Source organism: Plectropomus leopardus, chromosome 4 (assembly GCF_008729295.1).
Source record: "Plectropomus leopardus isolate mb chromosome 4, YSFRI_Pleo_2.0, whole genome shotgun sequence".
NCBI lineage: Eukaryota > Metazoa > Chordata > Actinopteri > Perciformes > Serranidae > Plectropomus > Plectropomus leopardus.
In genome coordinates this window covers 15,718,111-15,735,225 of record NC_056466.1, presented here as the reverse complement: position 1 = coordinate 15,735,225, position 17,115 = coordinate 15,718,111, and the positions used below count along the sequence as shown (strand labels likewise).

The 17,115-nt window shown below is 39.3% G+C and overlaps 1 protein-coding gene across 1 annotated transcript; it reads right to left on the bottom strand.

Annotated features, from left to right (window-relative positions):
- Nucleotides 1-13,773: 13,773 nt before the first annotated feature.
- On the bottom strand, nucleotides 13,774-15,985 carry pou4f2 (POU class 4 homeobox 2). Its single transcript, XM_042485703.1, has 2 exons — nucleotides 15,637-15,985; nucleotides 13,774-15,328 (listed from the first exon to the last, which is right to left on the bottom strand). Exons 1-2 carry the CDS (start codon nucleotides 15,844-15,846, stop codon nucleotides 14,396-14,398), a joined length of 1,143 nt encoding a protein of 380 aa, XP_042341637.1. The 5' UTR covers nucleotides 15,847-15,985; the 3' UTR covers nucleotides 13,774-14,395.
- Between the last annotated feature and the right edge of the window lie 1,130 nt (nucleotides 15,986-17,115).

The window sequence follows — 17,115 nt, the reverse complement described above, 5'->3', positions numbered from 1 at the left end:
CTAATCATCTAACTGAATTCCTGCAAAGATCCATGTGGCAAAAATGATAGATCTGTGCAGCGGAAGATAACGTCAAACATTTTGACTCAGACATCCCACAATCTAACGGCAGAAAGGCGTTCAGACCTAAGAGTGATGTTTGGAAGGTTATCAATAAAATAAACAAATTGAATATGCAATGCATGTTGAGCTAAACTTGTGCATCATAGTTCATTTGTACTCAATGAGCAATGCTGAAATGTTGGGTAAACCTAGCACCATTTTTTTTTACTTTGATTTTCTTTTCCCTACTACCCTATTTTTACGTAACCCAGTTTTTTTGTGGGTTTTTTGTGAGTAATTGCTAATAACAGTAACATTTTTAATCCATGCCTGATTTCACTGTTGAACCTCCCAGCCTACCTACACCAATGCCCTTTTTGCCTTATTATGCCCCACTTTCACTCTAACTGTATAGACTCATCAAATCAAGACCTTCACTCTAGGTACATCAGCATGCACTTTCTGGAAAATGACCAAAGTAGTAGTAAGAGGTAAAATAATTAAATGTTCCACAAATTACAGACAAATGCCATCTACAGAGATCTTTTAACAACTCTCTTCACAAAAAACAAAACAGAATACTACTTATCAAGAATCAGTTAACATTTTAAAATCATAAACAAAGCTGGCATAACACCAGCAAACCATTTCTCAAAACCAACTATCACATTGATTGTAGATTCTGGTAACATTATACGTGATCACTATTACTTTATACCAGAAGATATTCTGAGGAATGTCTACTGAATCAGAAAAACTTGAACAGACCTTGGAAAAATTAATGAAAGCACTTATTCTTACAGCAAATATCGTCGATATGCCAAACCACAAAATTAACTTCACAAACAACTGTACGTGCCAACATCGTCCAAAATCAACTGACTTCTTTCATGCTCTTTGGCTCTGTGCTCGAGTTAAGGCCTTTTGGTCGGAAGTCATAAGCAAGATGTTAAAGATTCTCGACCTCATCCATTTATCTTGTTGGCGATCTCTCTACCCTTCAAGTCACACTGCAGTTCACAGCATTTATTTTAACAGCTCCAACAATAGCCTTAAGACTGTGTTACTTAATTGGAAGAAAAGAGCCCATTTATCAATCAACCATCAGCTTAATCTGCTGACTGAATTTATCAGTTTAGAAAATCTCACGCCTGTCTCCAAAAACAAAATAAAACATTTTGAGGAAGAGCTTGTAGCACTTTCTCCACAGCTTTCCTAAACTACACCAGGCTGTTTCACTGTCCTCTCTGGTTGAGAGCTTCTAGTCTGTTTCCCCTCTGATGACATCCAGCATCACTGATTGGTGTGTTTAGGTGTGGTCAGAAGTTGTTTGACCTGTAACCATGCCCAGCTGTGATGTCATGGGGTCCAAGGATACACTTCTATATTGGTGCAGCAAAGTAAAAAAAATAAACTACAGGAGGTCACCATAAACAAGATTTTCAGTTCATTTTAAGTTCATCTTTAAAGTCAAACAGACGTGATGACTTCATGTCCCTCTTCATCAAACATTTGGTAATCCAAATGTTTGTTTGCAAGCAGTCCTCTTCTTCACTGCCTTTTCTGGTTCAGTGCTACGCGTCATTGTGGATTCCCTCCAGCAGCTGTAGCTCGGTGAAAAGTTTAAACCAATGACATGTGTATTTCATTGTATGCACACCTGGCTTTACATAATTCACCCTAAAGGGATGGAAAAGAAATCCTCAGACTCCATCATGTAAACATTGCTTCATAGTTCTACTAGTGGCAAACACTCCACAGGGTACCTTATGTTTGAAATTAGTTGCTTTATCAGAGCACAAAAATACATAAAGTTGTAAACAGTCATACTAGCAGTATTTCCTAGAAAATAATCACTATCATAATAAACTTTTAAGGCTGTGATACACCGAGCCAATGGTTGGCTGCTGGTCAATGTCTGGCCGTCAGTGAGCGTCTGTCACCCTAGTTTTTGTTGCATGTCTCACAGCATTGGCACTAGCCACCGTTTATCAGCCCTTGTTGGCTGTTTTCTGTTGTTACAGCTATTTTCCAGCATGTTCAATAGGTGTTGGAGACGGCAGGGATGGTTCGATAGTGAAATTGCTCTTATTGGTTATTTAGCTCAGTGCACGAAAAGAGAAACGGAAACTGGGAAAAAAAACAGCTAATGTCTGAGATTGAAACAAACTTGTTTTTACAAGGTATTATTTTTTACCCATTGAGCCTTTTTTAATAGCCCATGGTGAATAGGCTTTGTTCTTTCAACATCTGGTTGTGTAATTTATGTGCTAACTGGCTAACTAGCAACTTCATCCTGTCTTGTTGGTCTTCCAGTTTACCCGTTTTAATGACAAATACAGAATACCACCACCTGCTGGTGTGGAGACTTATTTCCTCTCACACATGCACATAACGTATGTGCTATGCCCATTGGCTGTAGTCTTTGCATTGTGTTCAGGTACAACTTTTTGGGCGACAAAGCCGATGTGAGGCAAGGCAACAGTCGGTCTTAGTCACCATTGGATCTTTTGTGATTGTGTCTGGGCCTTGAGATGCACTGAGTGGGTTTTTATTACTTGTACGAAACAAGAATCACACCACTTACCTTTGGAGTGGGAGCAGTGCAAGGACCCGCTTCACATAATCCCTGTGAAGCATCATTAGCATGAAAAGAGGTCAACAGAGGTTAAATCAATGTATAAAAGCTGCTTTGATTGCTGGTTAGCTGCCCGGCCGTAGTTGATCTCTGTTTTTTTCATGTTAATTCATCACATAAGTGATGTTTTAGTGTTGTATGAAGGACTGTTGTTTTTGTGCAGTGGCATGTTTTGCACATTATAATCCGTTTTACTCAGTTACATTCTGCCACAACCAAGTTTTCCTGTCAGCAAACACACTCAGAAATCTAGTTTGCTTCTTTCCTCCTTGGGTAAATGAGCTCTTTTCTCTGGGTTAGATGTCCTGAGGCAGCCACTTGGCAGAGGGTGAAAGAAATGGCAAAAAGGCATCCACACAAGTGGGACATGGGAGCAGATGGGACACTGATTGCAGTGTTGTTTACAGCTGTTGAGGTCCTTCCACACTGCTATATAGAGGTCAGAAACTATGTCTGTCTGCCACATTTCACAGCACAGCCACTGAGATACACAGGAATCTCCGCGGCAAAGCTCACCATCAATATTAGCAGTTTTAGAGAAACATGACGATGGAATATATTTTGGGGAGTTTCAGTACCAGGCTTATTTTTTCAGGATGATTCTTATTCTTTTAGTCAATAGCTAAATTACTGTTTTCCTCAAAATGTTCTCACAGAAATAATGCAATTTGCACATGCTCACGGTGCTCTCGGAGAGTGAGGAGGAAATAAAAAGGACAGCAGAGAGCCAGAAAGAGAGAGTAACTGGGAGGAAAGCCATCCAACACAAAGGTCTTTGACGATCATTAACATTTCTTTATGTTCGCATTGAATCACTTTATATGGTTTTACTAGGGACGTTGACCATTCAGGATCGCTCCATCAGGGTACTGACTATAGTCTGTATCTCAAGCAATAATAGCCCAGAGCGGCAGGTGAAATATATGCAAAGTAATCAACCTTTTGCAAAGGCACCTCAGAAGCACACATTTCAACAGCATAGTGTAATCTAATATAGGGGGTGGCATCAACTTGCTTTGCTGAGACATTACTTCCAACAAAGTATTTGCATGGCAAGATCATGTAACTTTTGTCACAGGCAATAAAAATGCTATATACCTCTCATTTCCATTACAACAATTGACATACTGCCTGCAATGGGGACGTGATGGTCAAGTAGAAATATCTTGTCATTTTTTTTTTACACATTATGTATGTGTAATAACTTCAGTGAAATAAAGAAATCCTTAATTCTCTGCAGGAAACTCTGTTTATACTTGCTTCATATTTATATGACGTCTGTGGCTTTTTGGTAGCCGTCCTTAGATGGTAGTGTCTGGCTGAAATTTGTCTGGTGGCTCATTTCCAGCATGATTGGCAGCTAACAATCTGCACCCTGGATAATGCCATTTAAGTACTGCAGTTACAGTTTTAGTACGCACAAATGATCCAGCAACGCCATAAACATGACATTGGATAAGATTGGACACTTTCTTTAAGACCTAAGAGGGTGAAATATTGTCATTTTAGGTAGACAGTGTTGCATATATAGTATGTTGATTTATTAGTTTGACTTTGTAAATGGTCTGCATCCCATGTTTTCATTACAAATCACATTTTACGTAAGCCTTTTTTTTCTAAAAACAAAAACAAAAAACAGTAAAATGTATGATATGGATTTTCTCCTCTGTATTCTTCTAACTAAATGAAAATGGAAGCTTAGAAATACACTATTATATATTTGTCCATCATTATAAACCCATACTGTTTGTTTCATAGTTTTTAAGACATCAGGTATCTGTCTGTGCTATTTATACTGACACATCTCTCAGTTTAATATCTCTGGTTGGGGCAATGTTGCAAGTCAGTGAGCAGGACTGTTTTATGGCAGTATTGGATTTACATGTTTTCTCGTCAGCTCGATGAAGTACCTTGATTTGTCAGGTGTTTTATTTACTGGATGAACCAGAGAAATAGGCCATCTGGTTACTTCATCTCTGAAATGTTTTTTAGTTGAATTTCTAGCATATAATAAAAGCTGTACCATGACTGCACCATGAAAATTTTCTCCATATCACGTATTCTTAAGCATTTTAAAGGATCAGGTATATTTAAAACTTTAAATTCTGGAAGTATATGAACCTATGATAGAGTTGACAAGACCAGTATTTTATACAAGGAGAGAAAAACTGTAAAGATAGCAGGGTTGATAGCAATTACGAGCATCTGTTTTTAACAAAGCGTATGATAAATCTATAACGGTGATGTCCCACGCTACATCCATGTACAGTATGTGTCTCTGCGTAATGTGCAGAGTGCGGTGTAGTGATTTGTGGCTCACACAAACTGAGGAACATAAAAGAGAGACGAACAGACATAAAGCACAGTGTGTGGAAAGCTGGAGAAACTTATAGAGGGTCTCATTAACAAGGCAAGATCCAAAGTGTGTAAAACAGTCTAATGGGATACTGAGCGTATGTGATTTTTGTCCTCTATAGGCTCTGCTTCTGCATTGTAAAACTCTATGGAGCTCACACCAACCACTGAGACTTGACATGATTCTAGTTTAATGATCAATAATGATTTATTTGGATGTTCAGTATTCTTCCTTTTTTTGCCAACCTGAACTTTGTGTCCATGACTAGCAGGAATTCCCCTTGAAGCCCATTAAAAATAAGGATTTATTTCATTAGAAAAAAGTTGGCTAATTTATTAATGTCTTGTGTTGTTAAATATGATAGCATTCTAGTCGTTAATGCATTTTTAATAATGCAAATATTTTAATTAGCCCAACCCCCTCTCCATGCATGTAATCTCAAGTGTATAGTGTTTAGTGTTGATGTTTGCTTGGGTCTGCCTCCACACACTCTGACACACCTCCTTCCCCTACCCATCCCAAATAATTCTAGTTTGATCATTTGGTTTTTCAAATTATATTTATCTAAACAAATTGATGAATAAACAAACAAATAAATAAACTACACCTTAAAGGTCCGTGATGTGGATTTAGATGGATATACTGGAAAATATTATTACAAGTATGTTCTCCTAAATTAACTGAAAATAAGAATTATTATGTTTTCATTACCTTAGAATGACCTGTTAATATCTACATAGGGAGCAGATCCTGTTTTATGGAGATACCCTGTTTCTATAAAACGGACAAGCCAAACACTGGCTCCAGAAAGAACGTTTACGCGTTGGCCAAGTTAGAAGCTGATCTGCAACAAGCAGTGTCGCAAAAACACTGATTTGTGACATGAAACTGCTGTATTCAGCATTTTTACCAATCCAATTTAAATCCTAACCAGAAGTTTTCTCGAGTGGTAATCGATACTCCTCAGCCAACTAAATCGTCCTAAATCTTACACGCTGTACCTTGAAAACTTCAAAAATAAAACAGGGTTTTATTCTACAAGAAGTCCATAACTTCAGTGGATTACCAATGGAGTCAGTTCACGCAGTTTTCAAGGGGGTGTGACACTGAATCACACAGCTTAATAAGAGCATATTGTTTTGCTATATTATAGGCTACCATATAATGTGCATACATTACGTAATGCTTTACTAGATAGACTTAATCCGGTCATACAGCAGATCTGTGTTTGTGTTTGGGGTTTGAGATTGTGTGTGTGTGTGAGTGTGTGTGTGTGTGTCCTTATTGGTGCTTTGAGATGCATAGCCATTGAGGCCATAATTTAGTCCATTATGTCCTCTGGTTTGCAGTCGTAGCCCCAGGCCTCTGGCACTGAACGTTGTGTCATTTGCTACCAACTGGGTTTTTGATGAGAGTGTGTGACCTAGACGCCTCATCCCTCACCACTGTCTCATTCCCTTTATTTACATCTGTCTTTAGCATTCTAATTACTCTCTTTATTGCTTTAGCCTGGAGGAATCTGTTACACTGGAGGAAAAAAAAAGACTAAGGACACTGGAGTTTCAACCAATAATAAAGCAGCATAACTCTCATTACCCATGGGCAAAGATTGGGCCTGTGAGGGTCTCCTGTTATAGGCTGTAGGCAAGACAACTACAGATAGCCTTTTTGGTAGGGTTTATATGCATTTGGCTTTTTGATGTGTGCGTTTTAAAACAATTTGTTTTCACTTCAAAGTCCTGCATGGTCAAAAGAGAATTGCTTTTCCTGATAATAATAAGTTTTATAGATGTTTCTGGTGTGATCATATTGTACGCAAATGTTTAATTAGACTGTAGCCAATTGATAGTTTGCCTAAATTCATCTAGTGTATATAATTTGAATTCCTCACACTAAAACTGAGCATTTGGTCTTCCAGTTTCTAATACGTAAGCAGGCAAGATGCACATTCAGAACGTCTACTTTTTTTTTTTTTTTTTTTGCAGTGTCAATGCAAAAAAACTTTTAAATGCTCTGTCCCTTCCCACCGAATTTTATGAAATAGCATCTAGAGCAGGCACAGCAGTCTTTAATGAGCTCTCAACTTTAAAGACTTGAAGGATATTAACAAGCTGCTTGACAAATGGTGCTTAGAAGCACATTAAAGACGCAGCTAATGGTGCGCATAATGACGGCTAATTTTCGATCAGATATAAATTAGAGCCCCCAACAGTTATTTGCCTTAAGGACTTTATGTAAATGATTCTGTTCTGTATAAACTGAAAACTGAGAGAGTGAGTGAGTGAGAGGGAGAGAGAGAGAGAGAGGGACTAGCACTCCTTGTGGGTATGATTAATAGATCTGCAACAGAGCACGGCTGTCAAAACCCAATGAACACACATCCAGTAGACAGCTCTACCACCTTCTCATTAAGGTCCAATCTCTATGAGGTCTACAACTTACTCATTCGGAACACCAAAACAGCCTCTGAGAACGAGCTAGTCTGAGCACTCGATGGTTGCAAAAGGAAGATCAGGTGAAAAGGGAACGCAAGGAGGAGACCTAGCTGTTCATAAACGTGTATACCCATCCGACGTTGTTAAATATTTGATGGCTGAAGGCACTTTGATGCCATCAATTTACACATTAGGTCATAATGCATAACCGAGTACACACGGTGTGACTGAATTAAATGATGAACACATTTAGTTAATAGCTTATATATTATATTCAAACACATTATGAAGAATCCACAGATTAAGAGCTGTCATTCTGATGTCAAAGGTCCTAGTGTGTGCCCCATACATGGAGCAGCACTGATTTAATGCACCTTGAGCATAGTTACATTCATTCTGATTAAATATCCTGTCGGACTTAATATGTTATAGTGCTTTAAACAGGACGCTTTTATTGGCATCTGTTTTGTTTTTCTTTTTAATGTGAAATGTCTTTTACATACATATTTTTGGCACACAGTATGTTGAAACAAAAAAATGACAAACTGAGACAAATAGAGAGTTTGAATTTTGTACAGAACAACAAGGGAGCTCCATTGTATCATGTACAAAACCATAATTTAGATTATCCTTCCTTATCTCGTTTTTGCGCATCATCCTTAAGGTAACCAAGTGGGATGTGTTTCTATGACACTGCAAGTTTTTGGCTTTAAGCACAGTGTGATTTGGTGATATTAAGTTGTGGAACAAGGTGAAGGTGAAAACAAGTGAAACCTGTTAAAATCTTTATTATTTCTTATTCACATCATCCTTAAGATGATTGAAGTACTTTTTAGTCATTCAAGTTTTACAGAATATTGTTTATTAATCAGTACAAGATTTAAATGAGTATTATCTTTTTAAATAAATAAGTAAATGAGATCACATGATTAAACTGTGAAATTAATTTATTTTTATGAGAATTTGGTTCTAACTATGTTAATTCTTGTATAGTTTATCATCGCACTTTTTCTGAATAATTAAGTGCTGGTTCTAGTGTCCATTTAGATAAAGTAAGTGTGAAAGAGCAAAAATATTTTAATTATGTATTTATTTATTAATTTTTTTTTTTTAGCTTCTTTTGAACTCAACCGGCCTTCCTTCGTCTGAGAAGTTTGGTGATGTCATCTAGCTTTTTTTTTTTATTTTTACTGGCAGCCATTTTATGTTTTTAAATCTAAACAACACATAAGCAAAAGCACAAAATTACAAATTGATAGACTATTAAAAATATGATTTTCTCAAAATACTTCTCGCTGAAGATCATTTCCACTTCTTACCTACATGGACACTTGTGTAACAGTGCAATGATTTATTTTTTTTTCATCACACTCCCCTAGCTGTAAGAAAAAGTATTGCAAAACATGAAAGTATTGGAGTAAGAGGTCAGTTTTATTTTTCACAATAGTCATAATATTATAATAATCTGTATTCAAATAAGGCCTAATTCACAGCGCAATGGGTTTCATTCACTGCACTTTACTTAATGTTAAATTATTTACTAATATCTATATTGATAGATCCATCTGTATTACTTAATTCACTGAACACATAATCTGTTCTTGGTCGTGCCTAAAACATGCTCGCCATGGTGGAGATAGCTGTGTTGCAACAGTCTAGCCAGGCTGTAGACAGTATACCCCCTCAAGCAAAAGCATTTGAATATTCATTTAGATTCACGTTGAGAAATAAAATCCACAAATTCACAAAATGGCATCAACTGTATGGACGATAAATCTACAAAACCAAGAATCATAATGCTTGGTTTTATAGAAATTAAACAAAACGTTATGATTCTATTAATAACAGATGTTAAGGAAAAAATATGAAAAAGCTCTGGGGAAAAGGTAGAAACTTGGTTATGCATCCAAATCATTATTTTGGTGGCAGCCACATGTCAGGGGTGACTGTGGCCTCTCAACAGCCACCCTTTAATCACGCCCCTGAGCTATTTTAGTTATGAAGGCTGTGAACGTTTTCAATGGCATTAAATTAAGAGGGACTGTCTGTCTCTTCACTTTTTACAAAAAAAAATGCGTTTTTTCCATTTCTGACGAAAATTTCTAAATTTCGGTTGAAGATAATTTATCGGTATTTTACAGTTATGATTTGACGCAGGCTACGTGCAAATAGCGCCTGAAAAAAATCGCGTTTCGAAAAAAAGCGACGTTAAATTGCGGAATTCAAAATTAGAAAGCGCCGTGTTTGAATATATCGATTTCATAAATTTTTAACGAGGAATGAATAGTTGTCTCTGCGTGTCTGGACAATATCCAATGTTTGCATCACATTTCCTCCATTGCATTTTAATATAAAGATTATACAGCACAGGCCATTTCCTAAAAATATTCTTATTTGTCACTTAAGCGCATTGATATGTTTTATTTCTGGGCATAATGTTGTTTTTTTTGTTGTTGTTGTTTGTTCATTTTATTCCTGCGGGAATTTGGCCTGACTAACCACTAGCATCATTTAAATTTTCATAGTTTTTTATAAAGAAATGTTTGACTTAGCTACGGAATTACCAAACTTTTTTTCTGATTCAGGATGGTGTAACTGGTCATATGGTTTAACTGACGATTCAGTTATAGGCCATCGGCATAAATAGCAATGTTTTTAATTTTTTTCGATGGTAAAAATGGACTGTAATTGAACAAGAAGTACGCCTGGCATCAACTCGCGTGTTCATGAGTGCGCGCGTGGCTTGTACGTGTGTGCGCGTGTGATTATATTAGAGAGAGCGAGAGGAGAGAGAGAGAGAGAGAGAGAGAGAGATGGAGCTGTTTCATGGGCAGACACAGTGTGGCTTTGCTTCCTTTTGCATGCCATCCTAGATCAAAAAGTATCCCACCAAAATCCTTCTAGGCATCCAATGCTGCTTCATCGATTAGTTTTTGGAAAACACTTAACCAACTAATGACCATTGATGGCTGATTAATATTGCATCAACAACAACTGATTGGCGACAGTATCAAATGGCGATCGCCGCTTAGCATACAAGCAGCCATCTGACGGGTGTTGCACAATATTTTGGCGGTGCGAAGGAGCCAACAGATGATAAATAAAGGGTTATACGGTGCGCGGCACGTTCAGTTCGCGGCGCACACTTCGTCTAATTCGAGAGCAGTCGCGTCTTTGAAGGCAGACACTTGGCGTAAATGTACAGTTAAAATATTCTACTCTCAGGTCCCCAGGCGGAGCTCCGACAGTCCCTGGCCTCATTAAATTTTCATCAGTATCCCTGTGAAAGGGGAGAAATGTTCAGGGGAAAGAGAAAAATAAAACAGAGGGCGTAATTATAACAAAAGGAAACAGCGCTGCCCTTTTCGTTTTGTAGAAAGCTCCCACAGTGCCGTGCTGTACATTTGCAATGTATGGAGCACGTGCAGCACGATGTGTGTCTGTGGCTTTAAGGTAAACTGTTTGCTTCACATATTTATCATATAAAAAAAGACCTTCGATTTTCTTCATTGTGCTGCTGAGGCCTCTCTGCTCTATATGTGTGTATGTGTTATTTTTTTCTGTGCTGGGGCCACATTGATTCGCTATCAAAGAATTCAGATCGATTTTCTTCCAATATGTGAAAGTGAAAGCTGCAGTCTGGTTTAGAAGCAGCCTGCTCGCCTGTCTGTCTGTCTGTCTGTCTGTCTGTGTGTCTGTCTCTCTCTCTGTGTGTGTGTGTGTGTGTGTGTGTGTGTGTGTGTGTGTGTGTGCAGAGCTCCGGCTTGTCAAGCAGCAGCGAGGCTCACTGCATAAAGTTAATTTCAATTCCCGATGAGACACTCACTCGGCAGCCCTCCCTGACCAGCGGTAATTAACAGGGATAGCTAATGACTACTTAACTCGCTCTTCATAATTATCTGGTTTTCATAATTCGATGTGTAATTTAATAATTCGCTCTTATTAACGTATTAAGTGAATGGCTCATTTAGGGGAAATTAGAAGCACTCACCAGGAGCATCTTTTAATTGATGAACCATCATCGCTGTCTCATTAATAAGGCTCGTTTTGATACTCTTAATTTGTCACGAGGATGGTGAGCATGTTTGGTTTATGGATCCAGTGTTATGGAGGCGTTGTCTTTCCAGTTTAGAGGCATTTTATCAAAACTGTTATTACCGGATAAATTCAACTGATAAATGCACGTGTCACGTGCAACTAATTAAAATAGTTATAAATAGATTTTAAAAAACAAGTAAAAAATATTTGGTGGAAACTTGTCTCGCAATATGACACTTTTAGGGAAAGCCTGGATCAAAAAAACCCAAAACAAACTATGTTTAGAAAAACATGTGGAAAACGTCTACATGAATATCGATTAAATATTTTTAGAATCAATTATTTTTGTATTGCAATTATTACAAAAAAGTTCCCTTTCTTCCTCCAGCTAAATAAACCGCAGTGATCAACTTGAAATTATCCCAAAAATAATTCCATGCAAATATATTCCAGGTGCTGTAAGTGATCAGTGTAAAGGTAGAGGACAGCTTTCAGAAATGCTAATGTTTGGCTCGTGCAGCCTCTCAGGTATCTGTCCATGGTGCTGAAACGCTTGCTCAGCGCTCAACAAGCCAGCCAGCCCTGAAGTCCCCCAAACAGCAACTCTGCTATGGACATGACATTCAAAATGCTCCCCTCTTTTTTTTAAAAAAAAAAAAAAAAAAAAAACGCTCCTCCTCCTCCTATTCAACCATAACTTCGAACCAAAGGTTTTTTGCTTCAAAGCCTGCATGCCCGCATGCACGAACGAAGCATGTTTGAGTGTGTATTTAAATAGAGACGGGCACGTTGGCAGGCGAGCTGTTTTTCTGGCGGGCTGACATCTGGCAAGTCTGCGCTCCAGGGACCCATCCAGCTCTCCATAGACCCCCTGATTAGACTCTAATAGAATATTAGCATTTGCTCTCAGGTAAGGCAACAGTGAGCTGCATAAGCTGGCAGCAAGTCAGTGGAGAAGCCACGTGTGTCTCAAACATTGATGGAATAGAGGAAAAATGCGCTCCTGTAAGGCCTGCTTTATGATGAGGCCTGGAGGAGGGCGGTGTGAGGCGAAATAGCTGTTTCTAATTACATTTTACATTTTAGTTATTCATCTGTTATATTAAAGCGCAGGGGAACAGATTGGGTATAAGGTAAGGGGTAAGGTTGGTGTTTTGCTCATGGGCACTGTGACAGACCCAGCCTGACAGCTTTAAATAACGGCAACGTCTTGTTACCTTTAAAACCAAAATGGCAATATTTGTAAGCCTAAATAATCCACAGCATGTCTTTTAAAAGCTGAGCAAAAAAAGCTGAGCAGCCCACAGCTAAACCGTTTCCAGCCTCCTCATCAATAAATAAATAGATGAATAAATAAAAGAATATTAATACGTCTGGATGAGCCACATTACACAGTGTAGTCATGGAAAACGTCCAATTAAATGTTAAAGTTTGTTCTTTAATGAAACACATATTGCAGTTCAATAATTAAATAAATTAAAATTACATGGATGTAATAAATTAATAGAATTATTTAACCAGGAACCAAAAGCAACATACATTACATAAATAAGTTACCTCAGCTAAAACAGCAATACAGCAAAAACCTGTACGGATATATTTATGTGCATCGACTGGTTCCAATGAAATATTTACATTGTACACGTATACTTCCATGAAGCTGTTTCTTTTCTCTTCAAGAAAAAACATTACTTAAACAAGGTGATTTTTAACAAGCAACGACTTCGTAATGATGCGCGTATATTTATACAAATAAATAGCAGAAAACATACATAAAATAATTTTAAAAAGAGAATTCTATCTCATATATATCTCGATTGTACCATCTCAAATGTTAAAAATCGTAAACTAAAATTTGTGACTGTATATTTCACAGTCGTTTCCCTTTAAAACCAGAACAACACGCTTAACTTGCTGTCAGAATTTGATTTTCTCAAGCAAAACGAGGAGGGGGGAATCCCAATAAATATATAATGAAGTAAACATGACCTCACTCAATAAATAGTTCATAAGATACCGGCCCACGCTGGATTGTAAACTTATTGCAGCCGGCAAGAAATCATATTTTTTTAAATTGCGAGATTCTGTGAAATCCTTACAAGTGAGTCACTATTTCGATATTTCCACATACTGAGGCCTAATAATAAACAACCCTACCTTAGTCCAAACCCCGGGTATCTTGAAAATAGATCCCTGACTTTGACCACACATGGTAACAAAATAAGTGGAATTAATTACACATTTAGACACAAAATGAAGTGTGTGACAAGTAAATTATTAATTTACAGAGGGATATTTGGCAGTAATCTAATATTAGCTTTCGAGACCAAGTAGTGTGTTATCCTCTTAATCCCCTCATGGACCCTGAATAAATGTCAGACTGCATCGTCATGAACTCAGAGGGAAAATGTAGCTTATCCTATAAGCCAAAAAATATAAACACCAATAGTCACCAACCAAGTGCTTTGAGTTAAACTAGCCCCGCTGTGTGTAAATAATGCTATTTTCATTGGGGCACTTCTGCTAATGCAAACTAAATATTCCTCATTGGAAATTAATCATAAATAAAAATTAAAAGCATAGAGTCCTGTAAGTCATACTGCGTTGACATTAAAAAGGTGAAGCATAGTAAGTGTGGAAACAGTGGTTCTTACTTGCTCTGTCAAACGATGCTTTACTTGACTCCACGTCTCCCTTAGCGCGTTAAAAGACGTGACTGTGGGTGTTTTTCGAGTTTTTCAGTCATTGTTCAGTTTTAGGAATTTTTCGAAGTTCAAAGCACAAAGTCATCGATGATTGAAAAAAAGGTGTGAGATAGGAAATATGATACAAATCGTCTCTAAACAGTTCCAAGTCTTTTGGTGGGTGGTGGTTTAAAGCGATTTTTTAGACGCATGCAGAGTATTTCATTCGTTTCTGTTTCTGTCGCTGGTTGCAAAACCAGACCCGCACCACGTTCTTTTTGAGGTCCAGCTTTTCTGCGATTGCAGCGATTTTCTCCGAGGAGGGACGCGGCTGAATGGCAAAATAGGCCTCCAGTGATCTCTTCTCTGGCGCGGCTATCGACGTGCGCTTTCTCTTTTTCTCCGCGCCGTTGAACAACTCGGGTTTATTAAGTTTCTCCCTGTGTGATTTCTCGGCTTCTTCTAGCCACGCTTGCAGGATGGGCTTCAAAGCAATCATGTTGTTGTGAGAGAGCGTGAGGGACTCGAATCGGCAGATGGTGCTTTGGCTGAGGGAGCCCACCCCAGGAATCTTCAGGCTGGCTAAAGCTGACCCTACATCCGCCTGGGTAACCCCGAGTTTGATCCGTCTCTGCTTAAACCTCTCCGCGAAGGCTTCCAAGTCCCTTGGATCGGCGTCCACGTCGCTCATGCCCATGTGCGGCGGTAGCCCGTGGGCATGAGCCATGTTGATGGCTGCCTGGTGCATGTGGTTCATGCCCGCCATGTGGGCAGGGTGCGCAGGCGTGGAAACCACCGAGCCATCCGGCCCAGCCATGGCTCCTAGTGCCAGTCCCGGGGTGATGTGGTCCAGCAGGTCCCCCTCCAGTGCCTGGTGAGGCTGGTGGTGGTGGTGATGGTGGTGGTGATGGTGGTGGCCAGCCAAGGCGGACGGATGAGAAATAGGCACCGAGGAGGAGGAGGAGGAAGACGAGGTGCAGGGGAGAGTGTTCATGGTGTGGTAGGTTGCGTCCGGCTTGAAGGGACTGTGATGTGGAGGGTGGTGGTGGCTCTTGGTCTGCGAGACTATATCCACCGCCGCTAGAGCTTCAGCCCGGGCCAACAAACTCTCATCCAAGCCTCCGAATATATTGCTCTGCAATTGCAAATAGAATGCACACATAACTGTCAGCAGGGAATTCTCCCTCCACTCCTCGGTTTAAAACATTTCCAGAATGTGAAAAAAAGAAATCCTAAAAAAGGAGCACACAAAACAAGACACATGCAACATCCCAGGTCATAAAAATTAATACGCAAGGCAAAGCCGACTGAATACATAAGTTGAGCAGAGGAAAAAAATATGGAGGTGTTGGGTGATTTGCTGTGCAGACATGAAAAAAACATCAAGCAAAAAAGTGGGCTGTCAAAATGTGCCTTTAAGCAGTGATTATGCAGAGTACGTACCGGTGGGGTTGGGAGACAGGCTCTGCGCATCGCCTCCGAGCTGCTGCTGCCGCTGCTGCTGATGATGGTGCTGCTGTGTCGGGAGGACGAGCAGGAGGACGAGGGTGCATTGGAAGTGGAGGATGAGGAATGCAACGAGTACTTGGGTTCGGGCAAGCTGGTGTGAGCCATGGCAAAAGCCTGCTTGCTGTTCAGAGACATCATCATCATATTTGCAGGCGTCCGAGCCTCGGCAAGTTCCTTTTAATAAGTTAAGACTCCGCCTCCTCAGTCGGGAGTTGAAGCCCAATTGCTTCGCAGGAATCTCAAGTCACAGTCGAATAAAGTGTAGGCTGAAGACGGTCGTCCAACACTGAAGTTATCACATCTATTTATTATTACTAGCGGAGGTATGGAGGTGTCTCGTCTTTTTGGCAAATGAGATATCGCGGACAAGCCATGCAACTGAGCGCAGCCGATACCTTTTCCGTTGTTGACTTGTGGCGCGATTGTTCAAAAAAAAAAAAAAAACACCTTTTTTTTTCTCCTGCAATCGTCTCCACCTTGTGTTATATAAATATATATTTTTCCCTTGGATTTTTTTTTTGGCAGAACTCCTCATAGACGACGCCAGAAAAAATTTCAAAAAGTTTCTCTCCGTCTCTTAGGATTTCCTTCAAGTTTAAAACTGTTGCCGCTTTCGTTGACCTGTTTGGTTTTTGTGTCAAAAGTTTCCGTCTTGAAATGACCGTAAGTGAGAAGTAATGGCGGTGACAATCTCTGTGCTGTACCTCTTCGACTACGTTGAATGCTGCGGGGACCCGAACTGCCTCTGCTCTGAGGCGAAGGGCAGACTGAGTCTCTCTCCGCCTCTCTCTCTCTCTCTCCCTCTCTCTCTCTCTCTCACACACACACACACACACACACACACACACCCTCTCTCTCTCTCTCTCCACACAGCTCTCTGTCTCTCACCCTCTCACATACACACTCTTTTCAGCTGTACCTGAAAAACCCTTTCATGATTTATTATTCTTCATTAGCCACACCACCACCACCACCGCCGCCGCCGCCGCCGCTGGGGACTCTGCGCATGGGCAGTCTGCGACAAGGCATTTATTTCAAATGACTACTTCTTACCACCAACACCTCGTTACCACCACCATCACCAGATCTCATGAAGTTTAGACTCTTATTTAATTCCGAAAATATTTTGCTGTTAATTATTGTAAATAGAATTTATGCAAAATAGACAACCGGACAAATGATTACCATGGACAGCTCCAGTCCTCATCCTAGCTCAAAACATTAAAGATATTATTCTATATTCAAATATATATTACTGCAATTTTATAATTAAAAATATAAGTTGTAAAAAATAAATAAAAACGAATCTAATAGGACTGGCAGCTGCTCGTATTATTATATGTATATCTAAATTTAAGGTGTAGCAAATGTTTTCTATTATCGCCTGCATTTTATTCTCCTTTGTTGCTCTAA

Coding starts and splice junctions, on each gene's coding strand:
- pou4f2 (XM_042485703.1), bottom strand. CDS start 15,846: ATGATGATGATGTCTCTGAACAGCAAGCAGGCTTTTGCCATGGCTCAC. Junction 15,329..15,636: donor CCTGTCTCCCAACCCCACCG/GTACGTACTCTG, acceptor TTGCAATTGCAG/AGCAATATATTCGGAGGCTT.